Source organism: Taurulus bubalis, assembly GCF_910589615.1.
Source record: "Taurulus bubalis genome assembly, chromosome: 1".
Taxonomy (NCBI): domain Eukaryota; kingdom Metazoa; phylum Chordata; class Actinopteri; order Perciformes; family Cottidae; genus Taurulus; species Taurulus bubalis.
In genome coordinates this window covers 31,779,614-31,803,750 of record NC_136589.1, presented here as the reverse complement: position 1 = coordinate 31,803,750, position 24,137 = coordinate 31,779,614, and the positions used below count along the sequence as shown (strand labels likewise).

The following is a 24,137-nucleotide window of genomic DNA, read 5'->3' as shown; positions in this document are numbered from 1 at the left end:
CAATCTATAAAAATGAATGTATTCCCCAAATTTCTGTACTTGTTTAGATGTTTACCAATATTCTTGCCAAAATCCTTTTTTCAATCTATTGACAAAATTATTCTAAACTTTATCTGGGCAGGAAAGTCCCCAAGAGTGAGCAAGATCTTTCTCCAACGTCCGAGGGACATAGGTGGCCTGGCTCTTCCTAATTTCATTTTTTATTATTGGGCAACTAACACTCAAAAAATATCATTTTGGATTAATGCCCCGGAGACTGACTGGTGTCTTTTGGAGGCTCATTCCTGCTACTCTTCATCTCTTCCTGCATTGGTGTACTCATCTCTTCCGATAAAACTGTCCAGCCACTCTTCCAACCCGATTGTCCTCGCTACACTTAGAATCTGGATTCAATTTCATCGTCACTTTAAATAAATTCCAAACCGCTTCCTCTATGGGTCCGATTAGTAAAAATCATCTATTCCCACCGTCTGTAGTGGATAAAACTTTCTCACAGTGGGCAAAAAAAGGACTGATGTGTTTCAGGGATCTTTATGACGATGACCACTTCTCTAGCTTTGACTCTCTTTGTAAGAGATATGACCTGGACCGTTCAAATCTTTTCAGATATTTTCAGGTCCGCCACTTTGTATGGAAACACTTCCAGTCATACCCTGACCTCCTTTGCAAAACACTTTGGGAAAGCCTACTAGACACGCATCCAACTCAGAAGGGGCTGATCTCTAAAGTTTACAACCAGATCATAACGACAATAGATACCTTTTCTACAATCAAAACCAAATGGGAAAGTGAGTTGAATGCAAACTTGACAGAGAATTGGTGGGTGGGTGTACTGAGGAGGGTGAACACATCCACGTCCTGTGCCTGTCTTATTCAGTTCAAGGTGGTCCATAGGATGCACTTTAGTAATAGCAGGCTAGCTAAAATGTTCCCAGACCATGATGCAGGATGTAACCGTTGTGACTATCCTCAAGCAGATTTACCACACCTGTTTTGGGCATGTCCTAAACTTGAACAGTTCTGGTGCTATGTTTTTAATATCTTATCTATAGTTTTAGGGATCAAGCTACAACCGTGCCCTCTTCTGGCAATCTTTGGTATCCCTGCCAAACCTATCCTATATAGTACCAAAGAAAATTATATCATTGCTTTTGCTACTCTTCTGGCTCGTCGCAGAATACTGCTTGCTTGGAAGTCTCCAGGTCCACCATCTCAGTCTGCCTGGCTTAAGGATGTAATGTTTTTCCTGAGTCTTGAAAAAATCAAATATACACTTAGAGGCTGTAATGACCATTTCACGAGGAAGTGGCAGCCTTTCATCTCCTATTTCCAAGACCTGTCAGTGTTACCCAATGATTGAGGTTCTGTCCATCTGTCTGATTTATTACAACCAAATCCATGTATTACAAAAATCTGTGAACAAATGTAAAGGCCATGGGTGTGGGTGGGTTTGTGGGTGGGTTTGTGGGTGGGCGTGTTATGATTCATTATTTTTCCTTATTTTCAATTGTTTAATTTATTTTTATTTTTTATTTATTAGTTGTATTTCTTCTCATTTCTCTGTCTGTTTGCTCTACCTTCCTGTCACTTTATGCAGTACTACTGCAAACAGAACAACACACACTAAAAAAAGAAAAAGAAAATACTTGTTCGCTGATCCCTGTCGCTATATCGTGCACATTCTCTAATAAAAAAAGTAGATAAAAAAAGGAATGACTGAGTCACCATGCTGCAGCTGACTTGGCCGAGCTGAACCATTTCACGAGGGAACAGCATGTCCAAATCTCATACCTTGAATTATTCATATTTAAGTGGAATGTACATGTTGAATTACATTTTTCATGCAATATATGTTGCTCATGCTCAATCCTCTCAGATCACAAACACAAGATACAAGGGAGATCTAAAATTTAGGAATACAATGTATGTATGCATACATTAAGAAGAGACTAAGGCATTTTTAAAGATGACGAAGGCTTTTTAAGAAGTTTGTTCTATAGGGAAATCACATTTTCACTGTAGGCCTATCTGGGCTTCAGTATCATTTATGTATTTGTTAATAAGAAAAGAGCAGCATTATTAACACAATGCCTAGCATGTTAAATACCTTCTGTCCTGAAAATATAATCATAGAAATGTGAAGTTTTGGGATGCCCAGACATTCACTGAGACAATCAAAGGCTATTATATCATAATCATAATTCATTATATACCATTATAAATCACCATCCACCATTGAAACGAAATCTACTGCAGCTCTCGCTGTCGGTGACATATTCTATGTAGTAACATATTTTATCATTTTGTTATATGAGATAGAGAGTATGGTTATGGCGCAATCTCTTGTAATCTAATCTACAATTGAGTAGAAACATGATTCCCCCATATGGAAATTGGAGGTGTCAGCATGTGTCTTTCTCCCAGTGTGTTGACACACGATATTTGTGCAGTCATGCAGCAGCAGCTTGATATTAAAGGGTTTATTAACGTCACAGTGAGGCAGAGCGGGCCGTGCAAGTAAAGGCCCTGCTGCCTTTTCAGCTGGCTGCAGCTGCGTATGCTTCCACAGACCGCCTGCAGAGCCTTTCTATGACCACACATGACCCAGAGCCTCGGCATCCTTTTCACACACACACACACACCCACACACACACACACACACACACACACACACACACATACACACACCTGACTCAGCTTCATTGCAGCTTGTTGCACCGAATCCATTGCAACTATACATTCAAAGTTGCAGGCTGGGGCGGCTGACAGCCCGTTTTTAACCTACTACAAATATATTAAAGACACAATCATCTGCGAATATTTGCTCAGTATATACTCACCATTTTGTCTGCAGATGGTTGGTCTTTGCGTCTAACGGTTTATTGCTGTAACACACTTCCTCGGAGGACATGCAGTCCCGGTGGTGACAGGAGAGACGCTGCTGCTGCTGCTGCTGCTGCTGCTGCGGATGTCGTGTAGAGGTTCAATACAGCGGCTCCAGCAGCAGGGGGCGCTGCCGCTCAACAGCCGGGTCCTATTCCTGTCTGGACGTTTGCCCACTGCTGAGTCCTCTGCTGCTACGTGTAACGTATGTTTGTGTCTGCGTGAGAAAGAAACATAACATCACCATGTATTTTAATTACATTTTGTGCAAGTATTTATTATTTTGAATCCCGAAAAAAGGCAAACAGAAAATTTGAATTTTACTTGAGTCAAAAGCTAAAATGGCAGTTAGATTACTGTTAAAACGTTACTCTGCTAAATTAGGCTAGGTACCTTTTTAGCAGGACCAATTTAGCCGTTTTAAATCTCCATTCGTGAATTAAACTACTTAATGCGTGATAACAACTTACCAGAATAGTAGTGCATCGGAATGTAAATATTTAAATGACAAGAAATGGCAAACTATATGGAAAAGTAAGTACCACTATTTAAATGTAGCTTAAGCTAATCAAGGCTAGCCGTTAAAAGTGCTGGGGTCTCTTGCTGGAGCATCATGTTTAACTGTTCTGTAACTGCACAATTAGCACATGTTGTAATTGAGTGTTGACCTTAGGTGAATCCTTTGGTCAGGTTTGTCTCAGTTATCCATTTTAACCAATTACTTCAAGATTAGAAAAGTGATATTACGTTTGAAATATCAAAACACTACATTTAGCAGTCAGTTAAAAGGAAGTGTCAGTCTTGCCAAATTTGCTTAAATAATATTTAATCGTCCACATTCTTGATTCAGGAGGAACCTGCTGAGACGAGGTATCTTGGCCATGATCTTCATCGCTGGGAGAAAGACAAACCAGAAGTAAGAATTAATATCTTGTGCAACTGCTAAGTGTTCAAGCCCATACCGGGTATCACTCTTGTAGGCCGACACTTGCCTGTGACTCAGTTGGCGTTCAAGCAATAATTACAGAGCTATCCCGAGGGATCCATTCCTTCTGAGTACACAACTCCCTTAATGGGTTTATAATCAAAGAGGAAATTGCGAGACAGTTTTTTTTTTTATGCTGCAAAATTGAAACCTTGGGAGCCAGAAGAAGGGCCATTTTGTGAGCTAGATTTGAATGGTTTATCCTCTTTATTGTGGTTATTTTAAAACATGTCAGACTTATATTCAGCCTTTCAGGGTCAACTCTGCAGGTCTATTTCCATCATCTTGTCAGCTTCATTTTTAAAGTTTTGACTTAATTTGAACGAGCCTTACCATTTCCTAAACTATGGTATAAGTCCAAAACTGAATAAAGTGGCACATTATTGTATATATTCACTTACACTGATATACAAATATAGAAAAAGGTATCGCTACTTAAAAAATCCTTTTTAGGAACATTTGTATCTATTAACAGTGTTGATTTAATTTGGTATTTACATGCTTTAGATTACTAGATTGTGATTCAATCCTAATAAAAGAATTGAGCAAAGTGGTCATCCTGTTCACATGATTGTCTTTGTGTTGATGACATTTTAGCAGGTAGTCAAGACAGGTCTACCACTTTGAGCGTCACCATTGCTGTTGGGTATGTCTTTGCCTTTAATAAAGAGTGTACACAGCTTTTCTTATTGGAAAATATGGATCCTCATGTGAACAAAGAAAATAATGTACTGTTTCAGGATGTTGCAGCAAGCTTCCACCAGCTGAGGGCAGAGCAGGGCAAAACATCTTAGGATGGTTGACACAATCTGAATTGGGACAATAAAATGAGAACAGAATGAGGAAAAGCAGAGTGCTTTGGTGCACATGTTCATATGAACATGCGCACGTGTGTTTGCAGAGGGTAGTGGGATGTGTCCTGTTACCTTAGACTCAACATGCTCAGAGGAGCATTGAAACATCCCTTTTTCAAGGATGTACCATAACAGGCATATCATGGGCCCTCACGAGAGCAGATCAGTACCTGACATGATAGTTTTTTGTAGTGGAAGACTTTAGTTTTATTTTTCCATTTTTTTTTAAATAACAGTAGACAAGATACACACATATTGTAAACTAAGGGCAACACAACAAATTATGTCACAAAATGTTTTTAATGGACATGTTTCTTTCAACAGAAGAAAAATGATTAACAATACATTCATTTTTGTCCAGATGCTTTTCAGTTATTTTTTCAGAAGGCAAGGGGTTAACTTTTTCTATGAATTTAACAGGAAGATGAAATAACACAGCGAGGCTTTGCTGGAGGAGGATACACACTAGCCAAATGTATTTTTCATACCTTTTCATTAATTTTGCACATATACAACACTAACCCATTTTTAACCATGTACAGGTAAAAAACAAAATTCTGTAAAAACATTATTCATCTATACAACCTTTATGAACACCAGGGAGGCAAGATATTAAAGTTTCTGGTGAGAGCAAAAACACAATTTATATTCAGTAGCACTGCGTCATGTTTCCACCAGTGGAGGTGACCTCCTAACAGTGATGCCTGGTGCGAATGCAGCCTGCTGCCAGGTGTCCAGTCACTCAAGGACATGAAAACCCATTACTTTGCATTAACAAATAGTGCCTGTTTTATGGCATAACATTGCCAAACATTTCTCCCTATATTGTTTGAACAGCTGGTGTCACCTTGAAGCTTCTGGTAGATTGTTGACTATCGCACTGCTGCTTCAAGTAGAGACACGCGTTTGTAAAAATCAAGGAGATAAATCTGAATCTGAAATCTGCTCCCATTGCTTATCACAAAAGGTTTTAGAAAGGCATATAATTGGCTCCTAAACGTAACAGTAGAAGATTGAAATACAAATAATAAATACCAATTACAATTATAGGATTAGATAATCAAATGTATCTCAATCTATTTTGCCACTGAACACGGGCATCATTTAAATATTGGTTCCTTTGCTGATGGCATATTTGGGAACAATAATGATTTTTACCCCTTCTCAGAGGAACAGTGCAGAAACTGATCTAAATCTAGACATATAATGAGTAACTACAGGTAAAGCTCTTTAAAGAAATGTTCGAGCTGACCAACTGAAAAAAGGCAGAGTCCTGCAGTCAAGAAACCACTTAGACGCTTGTAGCGAGGAAGTTAAGGAAAAATGTCTGGACAGGGAGGCCGTTATTTCGTGTTTATGGTGTTATAGAAGGATGGGTAATGACAACGTGCTGAGTTGCCAGATTGTTTTAAGGTGTGTTTAATCTTCATCTCTACAAGCTGAATGTGAGGTTTTACCAGTTAAGAAATGCTCCAAACCTGAACAACCAATTTCACTCCACACAGCACAACATTGATTTTGTTTCTCTTATTTGTGACTCACCGAGAATTTTCCACAAGCTGCAGGTACTGAATCATTTTGTGCATATCAGAGTTATTACTGAGCTCCAGATAGGAGCCATCCAACATGCAGTTCACGGTTGGTGCAGTGATACGGCTGTATTCTCAGAGCAGTCTCTGCCTCTCTGTCTTGTGGATATGAAAAACATCTCAGTACCTGTGACTTTTCTTCACCTGCCGGGTTCAGCCGCTTGACGGTTCATGGTAAATTTCGTATTATTTGGTTAAGCACTTCCAGAAATGTTGAATATGTCTCCTTTCATCCTCACTATACCCATGAGTGAATGTAACTCTTCTTGACCCTCAGTCACGTGCATCTAAAATGGACACGATAACATGGATTGCCAGTGCGATATCAGCAATCTGCAATAACACAGCAATTATCTGTACTGAGCTGAAAACTATTATTCATATCTAGTGCTGAACGTGTCCTGGTTAGATCATATCTGCATGTACTTTGAAACTCTAATCTCAGAAAGAACAACAATAAAGATAGCAGGGCTCCGCTAGTCATGCAATTACACTTATTACAGGACTGATAATCCTGAGCGCTCTGTCATAGGGTATTGGAGTTTAATGCAACAAATATATATTTAAGGCAAGTGCTTGAAAGACTGAGAGATGTTGATGGCCTGGTTCTTCATGAATTATTGAAACCCTAACTCACACTGGCTCCACACTGATTACATGTACTACTCTTGAATCCTGGTATATTATCACCTTGTATATGTTTATTTGTGTTATATTAGACATTCTTGAACTATATTTCTATTCTGCAAAGACACTTTGAAAAGCCCACATGAGCTGTACAATGAATGCCCGTCTCCACAAAGTGTTGAAATCAAACTCTTAAGAGCTGCTCCACAGTTTGATTTGATTTATTCAAATTGCGTTGTGCCTGACACAGAGATGAGAAACAAATAAGTCCTTCCATGTTTTATAGTTCATATAGAAATGTTTCTCAAAGGTTTGTGCCACATAAAGTCCTGAATCTGACCCAGGACCTTTGTGGCATGAGAGTCACCTTTTCTGTCCTCTCCACTCTGAACATTTTGAACGGATTAGGGGATAATGTCCCTGAGAAAATACATTTAAAGAAATCAAAAGGAAATATATTAATGTCTCGGTCAACTTTTAACTGACTGATGAAGGTAAAAATGTCAAAAGAAATCCTCTAACGAGAAAAGAACATTGTATTTAATTATTTGAGCTACCAGATACATATGAGGCTGAGTCTCTTTCCCCAGAGGTGCAACACTTGAAGCCGAGAGAGTGATGGAAGGATTGTGCTGATGTTATTACTTCTGGAAACTAGACGACAAACTATTGATTGTACTGTTTCTATACTTATTATAAAAGCTCTGCCACTGAAAGAATATCTTCCCCACTGTGATAATAGTTTGATACTTCTTTACAAGTGTGCATGTACCTCTTGTATTATTGCTGTTGTTACGTAATTCTTTTGCTTCATGATGTGCTTCCAAATAGCATGAAACAGATGCTCCTAATTATAGCAATAAAGATAAGCAGCAGTGAGGCACATTGAGGTTGTTCTGACATAAATTCTCATTGTTCAACTTCAGTAATAAATTGAAACGACACAGCAGCGAGTCTCTCTTTGATAGACACAAAGAAACAGTGGATTTCTTTTTTTTAAAGTCCACTTTTACCAATTTGGAGAAGATCTAAATATAATTTAGAACGAGTCAGTTTTGTAAAAGCTTGGTTAGTGCGAAAGAGCAGTTGTTCACAACGTTGTAGAGACATTTCACTCAAAATCACTAATGTCAACGTCATGGTGCCGTGGGATTAAAAGCAAGGGTCGACACCAAAGTCAGTGTGAACCATGAATGTCTGTCTCAAAAATACACACTGCTAGCACAGCAAAGAATAAACATAATTTTGTGAAATGGCAGAGAAGTTTTCTCTTGTTAATTATTTCATGAATGTCCGCATTAGGTCAGGGCCCACTGTCATGTGAAAGAAGTGGTTTACAAAATGATATTCATTAAAAATCATGAAATACACACAATCAGTTTGATTTCAAGAAAAAGTTAACTGATGAGTGAAGAAAAGAGCAGTTTTTTTGTTTGTAAGGGATGAGGCATTAATCTCACCAAATAAATCTGTTTACTGGCAGTGGCAGATTAAGTGGAAAAAAACTCCCTCACCTTCTGCCTTTGAAAGGAATAAAAAAAAGAAGCTCTAAATCCACCCTGCCCAACATCAACAAATGAATGTGAAACTACACAGGGAATCAAATCCTTATCATGTTGACATCAAAGGTCACCTCTGAGCAACTTTGAGTAGTTCATCTGTCAGGAAGTCTTCTTTTGTTGCCGATTGGCTCAGCTGTCTGCTAAAGACTTGATTGGACAGTGATAAACTGGGTTCGGAGAATACAGTTGTGTGATATGGCCTTTCAACTTTGTCCCTTTCAACAGACTCAGGCATTCCTCCAAGACATCGAAGCCACAGAGAGGAACATACTGCTCTGTGTTTTTATTCCTGCTGGTAGTTTCACTGTAATTTCATCAGCTGCTGCTTTAATGTTGGAATTATGACACTGAATACAGACACGGTAAGACACATTTGTTATCGGACCAAAGGATGCAACTATGCGCGTAAGAGATATATTCAGACTGAGTGTGCTTAAAAAACTGTTTTAACTTAAGTTAAATGTATATTAACTTGAGGAGTCTTTGTCCACGGAGGCAAGTGTGGGACGACCTCACTGAAGCAAGTCGGGGACACAGCTTTCTTTCTAAGAAACTGACAATCATCTCCATGTTAGATAGATAGATAATTTATTCATCCCCAGGGGGAAATTTGTTTGTGGCAGCAGCAAGCACATTATATAGTAAACATACAAATATTAAGTATGGGAAATACTCAATATATACACAATACAATAACATTCAATAAAATGTTAAACTCGATGCTCAGAGTAGTTCTTTGTTTCAGGTGAATAGTGGGATGGACTTCATTGACCTCTTTCTCAGGAACTCGGACGGAACCACCTGTTGCCACAGAAACCAACCATGTATTATCACAATTCATGAAGTGAGTGCGGCGGTAATTCTGCTCAGTTCGCTCCTGACCACTCGGGGAACAACATGATCACAACCACCAATCTCAACAGGAGAGTCGTGATCTGAGTGTGCTCTGCACTCTCAACAAGGGGCATGTGTTGTTACTGAGTACATTCAGTTTCATTATGTTTCCTCGTTTGGTTGCAACCGTGACAACAATGAGACAAAGAGTCACGGGCCGATGAGTTTAAGGAAATGAATGGCCAGTGTGTTCTTATCTGTGCTTGTGTGTGGGAGTATGATTATCTGATTAAGCCTAGAAGTCTATTCAGCGGTGGTGGTGTCGTGGGATGATGCTTACATACTCCCCTTGTCCATCTCAGACCCCGAGCCCCGAAAGAAGTGCTGCTGATGACTTCCTGGATGTTCTGCTGGGTGGGAGCGACTCCTCCTCTGCTCAAGCATCCCCCCTGTGGTCACCCGGCACCACTGACAGCGGCATCAATGATGACGCACCGGCGGATACCAGAGAGCGCCTTTACCCGCTCTCTTGCTCAGTTTTTCCACCCTTTGACACACCATTCCCTCGGCCTCCACTTCCAGAGAACCAGCTGCCACAGCATGAAAGAACAACTGACGTTTCCATTGATCTAGGTAGGACAAGATATGAACAGGAAAATTATAGAATTATAAACTTTATAGTGGTGAAAAACCTACTCTGATACTTGCAGCTACATAGTGAGCTTTGAAACAGTAGGTTGTTTCAATAGTGAGCACAAATGTCATGTCAAGATGCACAAAAACTAGAGGAACAATGTGAACCAGAGCACTGGACAGTCAGGCTGCACAATCCTTGGTGTGAGATTCATCCTTCTGATCTTCTGTTGCAGAATAACAAGAGCTGCTATCTGTGACTTTTGACAGTTCGGGGTTCTTTCAGAGAGCCAATCATTTGGTTTTCCCATTTCTGAGTATATATGAAGAGTAAAAGGTGCAATTCATCACCTGAGGAAATTGTCTTTTTAGTGCTCTTTTGAAATATGGTCCTCTTTCGCATTGCTGATTATTGACCTCCCACTGCTAAAACACTTTCTATATGAATTATGAATGACAAAAAAATATCGAACACAGAGAAAAGTGTGACATATATTTTGTAAAATGTTTTTTGTAAGTACAGTGGGTGCCGCAGTCTCAATATGGTGCGTTTTAGTTTGAATTGCATCCGAGGGTAATTTTGTGAAATTTACTGGTTCAATCTGCAGGCTGGGAGTCTGATGACCTCCAAGAGCCGTTTGGCATCGCACACTACCTCACCACGAACCAAACCTCCAGTCAGACTCTCACAGTGAAGGACCTGCTGCTTTCCAGTCCGGGACAGAAAGTAAGGAGAGAAGAGTGGAATATTGTGGAATGGCTCCAACCGAACCTCACTTGACTTCACTTGACTTTCTAGTCATTAAATACAAATAATTCAGTCTCCGGACTCTGAATGAATAAAAATGAACTAACGGTCCACTACTTCTTTGTAAAATATGAACAGAGACATTTTTGAGGTGACCTGTCCCCCTCTGAGAGCAAGCGAGCACTCTTTGCACCAAAATAAAGAGAATGTTATGAACCGGTCCACTTCATGCAGTGCCTTCTTTAAGTAAACTGCTCGGAGAGTCTCTTTAACTGGACTATTCTGTCCATCTGGTTTACAGGCGCAGCGAATCACCCAGCATTCCCTGCAGGAGCTTGTTCTTAATGAGGATGAAAAGAAGCTCCTGGTTAAAGAAGGGGTGAACTTACCCAACAAACTGCCCTTGTCCAAGGTACATGAGCACCCTTACATGCATGTAGGCCAGACGTCTTCACACACCACACACATTCACCGCCTCTTTATCTGGCACGCACGCACACACACACACACACACACACACACACACACACACACACACACGCACACACACACACACACACGCACGCACACACACACACACACACACACACACACACACACACACGCACGCACGCACGCACGCACACACACACACACACACACACACACACACACACACACACACACACACACACACACACATAAAAATCAAAATCTGTATCCCCAGTTACACAACGTCTGCCAGTTGTCCCCCCACAACCCAGTTTTCTCACTTACCCTTTCCCTCTTCATTCTCTCTTGTCCCTATCCTCACATGTGTTTCATTACCCTGACAAGTTTGAAGAGAGGGTTTTGAAGAAGATCCGGCGGAAAATCCGCAACAAGCACTCGGCTCAAGAAAGTCGGAAGAAGAAGAGAGAATACGTTGATAGTCTGGAGGGAAGGTAGGAGCCGGCAACCTCACTCAACACCACATAATCTCTGCATGCACTGGCCCTGAAACCGTTATCGGTGGTGATTTGTTGTGCTCTTAAGCACCTGTGTTGAATCTGTTCTGTCTGTCACGTAATGAGTTTTAACAAATTGCTGCAGGGATGGGAACATTTTAAAGAAAAATATCCACATGACTTAATCATTGTTAATGAAGCAGACTTCATGAAAGCCTTTTCTTTCAGTCGATCAAGTCTTTCCTTGAAAAAGTTTCTCAACACCACAGGAAATCCATAGCAACAGAAGTGGTTTGTTTGGAATAGAAGACATGAAACCGGGTGGCGGCAGCTGTCACCACTGAGCAAACAAAGAAAGAGCCCATGCTTACAGAAACTCAAACTTTTTCACAAGGAAAGAGCTTCACAGAGTTGTACCCAAAGTTAATTGATATCAGGGGAATTCAGCGGCAAAACATTACAGAAATAAGAGATATTTTTGATGTCGCCAAAAGTAAAACACAAGGATCCTGCAGATTTTTACTTTCACTATCCACTGATATGTTTAATAATTAAAACTTGAAAGAATTACGAGCTATATAAAGAGCCACTTTCTACAACCAAACTGCTGATTTTTCCAGAATAAACAATCACAAATGTATTATATCAGCCTATTCCAAGGGAAAATGAAAGTAATATGGGAGTATGATGAGTACAGTTGGCAGCTTCCAAAGGCTGTTCTCAGGTACATTGATAAATGACAACACAACTTAGTTTAGTTTGTTTGCATGCTTAGGACAGATTTTACAGCAACGACTTCAAAATAAACGTTGCAGCAGTGAGCTTTCCTTGTCTGATCTGAGGTCAAGAAAACAATCTGTGTTGCAGCTGGAAGGGGATTAAGCGGTAGATGAAGATGCTGTGGAGATGCATCATCTCACAATAGAGGAGCAGGAGGTTTTGCCAAGATGGAGCTCAGTTTACTGCGGCGCCTCGTTCTTCTCCTCCTCCTCCTCCTCCTCCTCTTCCTCCAGGCTGTGAAGAATGCCCAAATCCCCAAATGTCTTAATCCTGCCTGCCTCCCCCATGTTGGCTCTTCCTCCCCATCACACCTCCGCAAACAATGCAGAGTGGTAGAGCATGTAGTTTAATTTGTATGTTGAAAGAAAGAGCAATGCAGGAGTATCCCCACATGTATTTGTAGGACTGCTTTATCTGACTAATCCTGAGTTTCAGGTGATTGCGCCACTGAACTCTAAACCATCAGTGATTCACTTCAGAATAGCTGAATCATCTGAGACTTTGTCGAGCTGCCAGGACCCAAATTGAATTGGAAATCAGAGATGTAATGAGGAGAATAGATTGAGAGTTTCTGTGGCCAGCAAGTGGTAATCTATAAACCAAGAAACCATGTTGTTTTACACCTGAATCAATAACGATGCAATTTAATTATATCTGAAGTCTGACAACAGCTTGTGTGTTTCAAACGTCTGTCAAACTTAATGCAAAAGTATGCAGAGCCTGAAAGTCGCCAAACAAATGTTTATGCATTTAACCATTTAGAAACCTTATTCACCAAGTAGGAGATTTCAATATCTGATCGAGAGTGATATCAACATCGCATTCAACACAAGCTCTGTTGCCTCCGTGCAACAAAAGTTTCATGATGAGATTATCACTCCCAGTGAGCAGAGTCATCATTTCTTGGTAATCAAGCCAGCTGCTGGCGAAGCACATCAACATGGTGTCATTATCAGTTGTGGTTCAGCTCAGTCATTGGGCCATAATGGAGCGTGACTCACATAGGCTTAAATAAATGAGCCACAGCAGAAGGAGAGAGGGGAGTGGATTCACTGAATGACAGAATGGGGTGCAAGATAGCACCCAGCAGACGGATATTGGCAAAGAGAGAAACAAATGGAGACACAAAACAACATCATAACACAGTATTATATGATACCCTTATTTCCTAGTTTGATCTCTATTTCCCCTCTTTCTTCTGTCGCTTTCTGTAGGATGTCTGCATGTGGCGCTCACAACCTCAAGCTGCAGAGAAAGATCCAGCAGCTGGAGAAGACCAACAAGTGAGTCCTCAAATCAGCCAACAGGGGCTGCAACTCACAGTCGTTTTCATTATTGAGGGATCTTTCTTGTTACTTTCAAGTGGGTTTTTCAGAAAGTGATGGGAAAATGCCCATCACAATTTCACCAAAATTACATCTTCAGATAGCTTGTTTTGTCTGACCAACAGTACAGACCGAAATATATGCAGTCTACAGTGGTTTAGAAGAGAGAATATCATGTCATTCTTGTTTCAAACGAATATTCTGCCACCTGAAATAAAAAACTACCACTGGCAGATTTCATCAGCTGTAGCTTATTAATTCGGCTTGCATTAGCTTCTCCTCTTCATCCTGCCATCTCATTATGTTGCTTTCTTCCTGACGCTGGCAGAGTGCTGTGGCGAATTGAAACAAAACGGGAAAAGAGACCATTTACCTACACTCTTCTTTTAGTTGTTTTAGTTGCCAGTGAAAAATAATACCTGTGGGCCCTCATGTAAAAATGTTACAGTCTCTTTCTTCTTCCTCTTTGTATTTGCATCGCAGTGATCTGCTGGAGCAGCTAAGCCGGCTACAGGCTCTCCTCCCTAACAGCTCCAGCAAAACAACGCACAGAGGAACCTGCCTCCTGGTGAGAAATATAACACAACTGTACATTGATTTACACCATTGAGAATTTTCCCAAACTGCATAATCTGCAACAACTGAATAATATATAGTTATGGATATATAATAGACACTACAGTGCCCGAGCACATCATTAAACCACTGCCTGTGCTCCACTGTTGACTACTGCTGTGATTACATGTGAGGTTTTAGTTGTGTGCAAAATGGCTTGTAGGTTATGCCTAAGATTTCTATTTCTACTTTTCTGTCATTTCTCTTCGGCCTCTGTCTTCTGTCTTTGGCCTGTTTTTTTTTCCTGTTCTTTTTTCATGTCCAGGTTTTCCTCCTCTCCTTCTCCCTGCTCATTTCCTCAAATCTTCAGCCAGACCCCCTCAGCCAACCCAGCCAGGGAGAGTATACACAGACCAAAGGTGTGCAGATATAAACACACTTTCTCTTTTATAACACACACAAACATGCACTCACTCCTCTCCACCACGTCTCTGCCCCTCAGTGCCGTCCCGCAGCCTGCAGTCGATGGAGGAAGTGCGAGACATCGCTCCTATTCCTCTCTTCTCCATCTCCAGGGGCTTCGAGGCTCTGTGTCGGCTGATGGAGAAGCTCTGACCCTGGACATATTTCCCCATGGTAGACTTCCCATCCTCTCACCACCAGGATCTCCTTGTGACCCCCCAAAAGAAAGACGTAGCAAAGAAAAGCAGGCTTGCTTACAGGCGCAGCATTCAAATGAGCAATTTTGATCGCTTTTCAAAATATGTTTGTTACTGCAGAGACTGAGAGTGAAGTGTTATGGTGTGTTTGCCATCCACTACAAGCTGCTAGTTAAAATATTTAACAGAATTTCACTCACTCAGATGGAGGTCGGCGGGGAGGTCGTTCAAACATGTGTAATCGTTCATGTTGCTTTGGAAAACCGCCTCAGGGACCTGGTGGAGCATGTATTATATGTAAATGCTGCAAACGCTGTATTTTATTATTTACTTTTAAAGTATATGTTAAGAAAAAGATTTATCAAAAAAGATTTGCACTTTGTAACAGTTTAGTTTGCAATGCTGACAAAGCACATGTGAATTAAAATGTTTACTTGAGTGATTTTTGGAAACCCCTGAAGGGATTTGTTTCTCTCAGGAATACCATGTGTCTAGTCTGGAAGAGATTTGCATCACAAAAATAAAAAAAATAATGAGGCAATATGTGAAAAATTAAACATGATTTGGCCCCAAAAATTTAATTACAATATGAGCATAAGCTAATGGAAGGCTTATCGCTTACCATTTCAATGAAAACAAGTTATAATGAGCCTCATTTTCATGAAAGCTGTCAATGTGGAAGAGTGACCTTCAGGTTGTAAAAATATTGGATATTATATCTACATTTTTGAGCAAAAGTCTTTGTTATTTTATTTGTGGAAAGATAATTATCGGCTGGTCATGTAATTATATTAAGTGCCTTTTTCTAGTGAGGCCATAGAAAATTGTTGCAACACAGGCTGTCATTTAATGCATTTTAAGGACAGTGACTGAAACTGCCTTCTGTTACATGGAGTCCATCCATTAAAACAACACTTCATCGGTTAATAATTGTCTCTGGTCTGCTGCTGGTGCTGCACATAATGTTTTCTGCCCCACATTCTTTCCAGAACATCCATTGTTTTCTTCCTCATCTCCGTTTTTTAACGTAATGCATCATAATTCAGTGTATCTGTTTTGCAGAATACTCTTCGCAGCTGTTAGTCTGGGACAACATTTGCATCTCAAAAAACATTTCATCAGATTGATACCTTCCCAGTGAAAGAACGAGAGCAACATCAAGGTCACATCTAGATTTATGAAACACTGATATTCAAGCATCCTTTGCTCACTGAAATAACATGAACCCAGTTGAGGCCAGTCCCATAAGATGGTCTTTATACACAGCATGTGATGAAATGTCACTGGAATGCAGTTTGAAGACAACATTCAAACATTTAGGACAATACGTGATCATGTCCTTCATAACATTTTGGGAAATTTGGAGGATTTACAGTACATTTTGCAAGTGCTACCATTTAGTATGGACACATTCATATGTTGATCTGATGGTGGTTTAGCTTGGGTTGGATGAAATGTTAAGGGGATCACCAAAGTGATTACATCATAAAGGGAACATTTCATGATAACCATGCCTAATAATGCCAAACTGCTGGTGGCAGAGGAAATGTCAGGTGATCACCGGAGTCAGTTGGCTTTATCCTCTGAGAACAATGAATGTATGTCTCTACACAATTTCAAGACAAACAATTCAATAGTTGTTGAGATATTTGAGTCTGAACCAAAGTGGTTATGGAGCTCACAGTGAAGTGTAATACAATCAAGCACAAAAGCTTTGAGAGCTGTATGCCACTCATTTATAATCTGATATACATAATCACATTTTCATATAGGCTCTTTCCTCTAATGAATACAACATGGCATTCTGTATTTTCACATTTTCAGAAATGTTCACTTTCACAAAAATGTTCTTACTTTACCCTTGACAAAAAAAGAGGCAGTTAAAACATACAAGTGTGACAATGAAATAACTTCTTCCAGTGTCTTGGAAAGCTTCAACAGAATGCAAATTAGCAGCTTCACATAGATCCTTAGGGAACTGTCAACCCATTAGTGATGTTTTTTAAGCGGTTCCTGACAGCATATGGAGCCAAACACAAAGGGAAGGGATGAGAGTGGATTGTAAACTGTCTTGACTGGACTTTAAATCAGCTTTTGATAAATTACAGACTGTCTGAGCAAATCCAGTCGAAACAGTTTAAGCTGCTTTAGAAAATTACCTTTTCTAGCCTCAATTTCTCTCTAATGCGCACACACACGACCAAATTGGTGCGCTGTGTGAATACTGACAATGGCCTAAAGAAATGCAAATCAGAAACACAGACATCTATCTGGCTATCGCCGGCTCCCTCACAAAGACTGAAAGTTGTTTTAATCTAAATGATTATTCCTCTGATGTGCATTGTTTCAGATGTTCGTTAACAATATCTTGAAGGCTGAGGAAGCTTTTCTGAAAATACTATCCAGTGTAATTTAACTTCACATCATATGCTGAAATATTAAAGGTGATTTTTGGACATAACATCAGAGAGGGGGATTCACTGATAAATCAAAAAGGGGACATTTTACAAACAACCAATAGCAAGCTTAACGCATATACATATACTCAGAATTTCAAGAAAGCAGAAAAAATGTGTATTTCAAGCTGTGTTTCTGAGCTAGAAAATCTATCCAATCATCTAAGAGCCAAGCCAAATTCAGAAAACAGACTTTTTATCAGACTGCTACATTATCTTTCCCACCATGCAACACAAGCCTTTCCCTGGTTGTTTATCCGTGAATCACCAGGAGAACAAACACCTTATTAGAAGCCAATCATCAAATAGAACAAACAAGTGGCTTCATCTGACTTTAAAGCCAGAATGGTTTAGAGTGGAGCTTCATTCCTCAATCTACCATGATAATCACATAGCACTCGAGCTCAGGCGCTGCGCCATCGAGCGGTGGAGCAGCGCCTCAGCCACTATAAAAGTCTCAGGATGCTGTCGGAGAGTCTGACAGAAGAAGCGACTGCATCACGGCAGAATTCAGTCTGACCCTGAACGCTCCGAAACGCATTCATGTGTGAACTGGATTTCCGCTTGTAAAAATGCAAGTTTAGGGAATCTCTCGGATAAATCCTGCAACTCTGGGTCTTTGAACACGACTAAATACAGGACGAAGACGATGGGGATTTATCCATCCACAACTGCGCACCAACACTTTGGAAGTTAGCTGCAAAGAGGATGGGAAACCTGCCGTAACTTGTTACTTTGAAAGAAGAAAGAAAAGAAAAAAAGAGTAATTTTCCTCTATGATGCAGGGCAACGGCAGCGCCTCCGGACCCCTGGCCGCCCTGAGCCTGTGCGGAGGAGAGGAGGATGAGCGCGAGCTCTCCAAACTTATCAGCCCCACAGGAGCAGCCTCTCATCTCGCAGCTTTGAACCTTTCACTGAACTGCTGGCTCCACATCCTCTCCAAGGAGTCCTCGCTGGACCTGCACGCAGACACCGCAAACCTGGCAGTAGGTTGAGCTCAGGATTCACCTTCCTTACACATTTGAGATGAATTAAACGAATACATGTTTGTCCATGATAATGTATGCATGACGTCCCTAAACATATGAAAGAGGTTGCTTTGATGATGCATGTTGTGTTTTTACTTTTAATTTCCTTGCATGCACTTTTTTGACCTTTTAGGTCCAAGATGACAAAATCACATGTACTGGATGTGTCTGACAGGTCCGAGTTGTCATTGCCCTGGTCTACCTGGCGGTGTGTGTTCTGGGGCTTGTGGGTAACCTCCTGGCGCTGTTCCTGCTCCACTCCCGCCACCAGGGCCACCGCCACTCTTCCATCGACTGCTTCGTGATGAGCCTGGCGCTGACAGACCTTCAGTTTGTCCTCACCTTACCCTTCTGGGCCGTGGACACGGTACTGGACTTCCGCTGGCCCTTTGGTCGTGTCATGTGCAAGATCGTGAGCTCAATCACCACCCTGAACATGTACGCCAGCGTCTTCTTCCTCACCGCCATGAGCGTGACCCGCTACCACTCCCTGGTCACCTCTCTGAAGATGGGCAGCCCTCGGACTGCCACTGCTTGTGCCAAATGGGTCAGTTTAACCATTTGGTTGGTGTCACTGGTGGCTACACTGCCTCATGCTTTCTACTCCACCACAGTCCAGGTTTGTTGAATTCAAACTGAACTGCAGTGATTTCGATGTGCTTACATTCTTTCTGTTTGAAACCTCTCATGCAGTTGTTGTTGTGTTTACAGCTGTCTGAAGACGACGTGCTTTGCTTAGTGCGGTTCTCTGACTTCGACTCAGGCCACTGGGATCCTCAATTCCTGCTTGGACTCTATCAAACACAGAAAGTCCTCCTGGGATTTGTAGTTCCCTTGATTGTCATCTCTGTGTGCTACCTCCTCCTCCTGAGATTCATCCTGAGCCGGCGCATTGTGGGCAGCACAGTCAGCGAGAGTGTCACAGAGAGGTCAGAATGTGAGAGAGGACGCCACCGCCGCCGCTCCAAAGTCACCCGCTCTGTAACCATCGTAGTTATGTCCTTCTTCATCTGTTGGCTGCCCAACCAGGCTCTCACCCTGTGGGGGGTGCTAATCAAGTTTGACCTGGTGCCCTTCAGTAAAGCCTTCTACAACACCCAAGAGTACGCCTTCCCCCTGACTGTGTGCTTGGCTCACGCAAACAGCTGTCTGAACCCGGTGCTCTACTGCCTGATCCGAAAAGAGTACAGAGCTGGACTGAAGGAGCTCCTGCTGAGAGTGTCTCACTCCATCCAAAGTGTTCTCACTCTGGCTGTGAGAGGGAGGAGAGTGGAGGAGGCCCCATCCAGCCTGGTTATGACAGAAAAAGACATCAATATATGATTCACTAAAAGGACAAATTTGACATTATGGTGAATGCAATTATTCCCTTTGAAGAGTATTCCCACCCTCCATGCTTACAGGTTGTCATCTTAGCTTCGCACAAAGATGGGACATAGGCGGGAACAGCTATCCTGGCTCTTTCCAAAGCTACCGGGAACGTGACCAATCATGTGCAAAACCATTATCTTTCAGGACCTAGGAGCAACGAAATTCAAACAGCTCATTTTACAGCAGTTACACAAACATGACGGAGAACTACGAAGGCCCTTGTGTAATGTGAAAATGCGAAATGTGCTTAGTCTGTTCTGGGCTTCTGTAGAAACATAGCGGTGCAACACAGCGGACTGCTGGAAGGGGAACCACTCTCTAAATATGAAGGACTCGTTCTAAGGTAACGAAAACCCAAACGGTTCTTATTTTCAGATGATTACACTGATGAAAACAGTTATACATATTATATTCCTGCGAATAGATCCCCCTAAATGCTACACACTGTTGCTTTGATAAGTGATGTTCAGAGGCGTTGGTAGGTGGATGTATTTACTTCTGGACAGAGCCGAGCTGTTTCCGCTTCCAGTCTTTGTGTGAAGCTCAAGAAAAAGCATTTCCCAAATTGTCAATTTTTTTCTTCTATACTAAAGAAAATGTTCCTTTAGATGTAAACTTTATGTGCCATATTTGATTTGGTGCCATTTTCTAATCATGTTCCTGTATTTCCTATCCTGTTTAATTTATTTCAGCCCTCAAACTGGACACAAACACACACTTTAGTATGCTGATCTTTTGCAGACAAACCTGAAGAGTTTATGTTTGAGCTTCACTTTTTGTGAAACATGCCAACATGAAAGTAATATCTGGTGACAAGTACATTCCTGTCAGTCCTCAAACCTGACTGAGCCGGCTCTTAGTTACACTGTGGGCAGGTTTCTTGAATAGTAAAAAGTAATTTGTTTAGTTTTCATCACAAACACTGACACAGGCAATCATGAGGGCTATACAATTGTTACATTTTCATACATGTTATTCATACATTTCCACAAGGATTGATGTGCTTCATATTTATTTGTGTTATTGTTACCTCGATCAGGACCCTGCAGCAGAATCCAGCATGAAACTGCCGTCTCTTGTCATGTCTCTCGGTGTCTGCCTTGCTGTACCGCTGGGAATTGTTTTGTGGCTACACGTATGTAAAGTGAGATTGAATAAAACGAGAGGACAAAAGAGTTCAGTGACGTCTCTGGAAAGTTAATCTTATCTGCAGTCGCAATAGCCACAACACCAGGAAGATGAACAAAAATGAGTCAACCGCATTTTTGCCCTTTTGCAACCTTTAAAGTCTGAACATGGATAACCATCATCAGCTGATACCGCACACATTCTCCACCATAGTCCCCTCATTGTGTGCCATTTTGGTAGTAATTACTCCTCCAATCAGACACACACATTTATATGCAGGTCTCTGTATGGCAGTCTGTGAGGCTAATAAAAAAGGCCAGTGAGGAAATCAGCATCTTCAAGCTGTGAATGAAAAACATTCGAACGTGTGATTTCAGAACAAGCATTTGTCCAAAAAGTGTGAGCCAATTCTCTTGTTTTCCGATTTCTGCCCAACACTTTGCTGTTCGCTGTGTTATCAAAAGAAAATCTTCTGGTATTGTTGCCTCTGATTTAATGTTTGTTCCCTTGGACTCGACAGTCTTCCATCTCAGAGCAGTTCACAGAAAACAAGCGCCATCTGACGAATCACAATCTTGTGATTGCCCAGCTAATTATCTCCAAGCACAGGAAGTCATTTCACAGAATCACACTGACTGAAGCCAGTTGTCATATGTATGGCCGGTAAGGATTGATGGTTTCAAGCAATTACAAGCTCAAGAAGTTTATTTTCCAGGAGTTGAATGATTAAATACGTCTAAAAATGGGTCAAAGTCAGTCACACTCAGAGTTGAAGGTCAAGTATTCAGTATATAAGACATGATACGTCTTTAAAACTCAGCAAGTAAAGCTGTTTGAAAAACAGCACAACTGCTATGTCTATTCATAAATTAACAGCAGATAAGCTTTTTTTATATGCAGGTACAGCGTTTCCCCTAGGTTTACAGCTTCAGGGAGGGGCGCGACGATGACACCGACAAAAACACTTTAAGTATTGGTTCTCAAACTTTTTCTGTAAATAACTTAATTTTGTGACTCCATCTGTGCTTTTATAAATAAAGAAAATTGCAATCACTTTCAAGTAAATTAGATTGCTCCATCAGACAATTTTATATTTTTAAATTGCAATCACATAGAACAATGGAAATAAAGTTATATCTGTGCAAAAAATAACTAATATTTAGTTACTACTAAATAGCTCATTGTGGAAAACAAACAGCTATTTTTTTTTGCCAAACAAAACAGAATGAGTGCAGGTATGTGAGCATCAGGTTGCATCAGTATTAGTGGAGCAGTGAGCATCTACACGACTTTTATAAACAGGGTTGTAGATTTGATACAATTCATGCTCAACATTTATCTGAGATCTGTTTTCTGTTTTGAGACGCGCAGCAGCAGAAAGGACCTCACGGAGACTTCTGGCAAAGAGCCAAAAGTCGGCGAGTGGCACATGCGCAAGGGTAACCTATTAACGGCGTAACGTAAACATTTACCCGAAAGTAAAGGCATTTCTCCATGTATTTATTAATGACTTAGTTGTATGTCTGTGTACTTTGTACTTTTGTAATATGTGAAGCCAGCAGCTCATTGTTGGGTAGAAGACACGAGCACTTTGGCTCGTTTCACCTGGGCCCTATTTCTCGTACCTGGCTGACTGAGTTAGCGGGCTAATTGTCAGGATAAGATGACGTAGGTCAGGCTTTCTCGGTTTCTCGAAGCAAGCTTAGATTAATCACCATAGCAACACAGCCAAAAATGTAAACCTGCTCCCGGGCAGGCTTACTGAAATTAGGCTCGTTCGTTAGAGCTGCGCCTCGCCTGGAATCCAGACGAGAGCAGCGGCCGCAGCAGGAGGCGTTGACAATAAACTGCGATCAAGTCGGACAGTTTTCAGCTGCCTTCAAAGTAAACAGAGGAAGTCACAGAAAAAAGTACTTCCTGTTAGTTCCGAACTTTTGTCTACTTGTAGTTTACAGATCACGTTTGGATTTATTCACATGTGTTTGTAAATATATATTTATGTAGAAATGTGTGTGTAGCTGCATCCTTTGGTCTTGTTTTGTCTGCCTGTGAAATACATTACTAGTAGTTTTGATGTGTGTTGTATAATTACGATTTTGTATTAACAACCACACAAGAAATGTTTTTAGATCAAACATGAGACTAATAGCCAATAATCCAGCGTTAAGTATTACAACTACACATAAAATAAGGATTTTCTCCAACACGTGGTATTTGCTGTCAGATCTAGGAGCCAATCAGCTCTCTGATGTGCACTGGGCCACGCAGTCGTTGGAAAGCAACTGCGGCGGCTGACTCTGAAATCGACGGCGACTTGATCTCGTGAGAGTATCGTTGATCACGTGTGCATGACGTCAGAGCAAGTCGGGAGCAAGTCGGACACAAATCTAACCGGCATGTATTGCGCGCCGATCGCCGCCGATCGATTCTGCGCAGAACTGGCTCATCTCAAACGAGCCTATAGACTATCACCCGCTGCATGCCGCGCTGTTCTTAAGTTTATTTAGCTCTTAAGAAACTTATGGATGTGTTGAAAGCACTCATAATTATAGGGCAGTGTTATTAGTACACCATACATATCATTATTGTAGAACATGATTAAGGTACAGAGAATCACACACAATTTATTTTCACTGCTTCAATTGATTGAATTTCTGATTATGAATAATACATACATACTGATCCGCCCATACACATATTCAAACTCCTGGTTATATGGTAATCTACACATACATGTATATACATATAGTACATGATTCATACGCGCATACAGTGCATATATCCTCATAAGTATATATTTATTCGTAAATATAATCTGATTGATTTGGGTGATGAAACACTTCAAATTAGCCGATACATTTTCTCAACACTGACGCATTTAACTAGTCTGATATATTTGCGACGCTTATGTCTCGCAGCGGGGGCGATGTTAAAGTTGTGTTCACGGCAACAATGTTGCAAAAACTTTGGAATATTCGCAACACGTTTGCTGTGAATGACTACGGTATTGACTTCCTCATATGCCTTCATGATCATCTCCTGCTTCTCATTAGAGAAATAAAAAGAGGTTCATCTGAGTTTATTTGCCATTGTACTGTTAGAACATCGTGGTGTCAGTGCTCCATTATTATCCCTTCTGAAGAGGAGCGGGCGCGCGCATTTATCCAGATGACTGACGTCTGGCTAGAATTAAC

At 41.0% G+C, this 24,137-nt stretch overlaps 2 protein-coding genes across 2 annotated transcripts; both read left to right on the top strand.

Annotated features, from left to right (window-relative positions):
• Positions 1-9,666: 9,666 nt before the first annotated feature.
• Positions 9,667-14,916, top strand: LOC306753232 (cyclic AMP-responsive element-binding protein 3-like protein 3-B; the record flags this gene model as incomplete). The annotated part of the gene is made up of 8 exons (XM_079237098.1): positions 9,667-9,967; positions 10,576-10,694; positions 11,017-11,127; positions 11,532-11,638; positions 13,636-13,704; positions 14,230-14,314; positions 14,627-14,720; positions 14,804-14,916. The coding sequence occupies 8 exons, from the start codon at positions 9,667-9,669 to the stop codon at positions 14,914-14,916; spliced, it is 999 nt and encodes a 332-aa protein (XP_079093224.1).
• A 3,279-nt stretch (positions 14,917-18,195) lies between these two features.
• LOC306753221 (relaxin-3 receptor 1-like) lies at positions 18,196-19,767 on the top strand (the record flags this gene model as incomplete). The annotated part of the gene is made up of 3 exons (XM_079237087.1): positions 18,196-18,402; positions 18,620-19,063; positions 19,156-19,767. 3 exons carry the CDS (start codon positions 18,196-18,198, stop codon positions 19,765-19,767), a joined length of 1,263 nt encoding a protein of 420 aa, XP_079093213.1.
• Between the last annotated feature and the right edge of the window lie 4,370 nt (positions 19,768-24,137).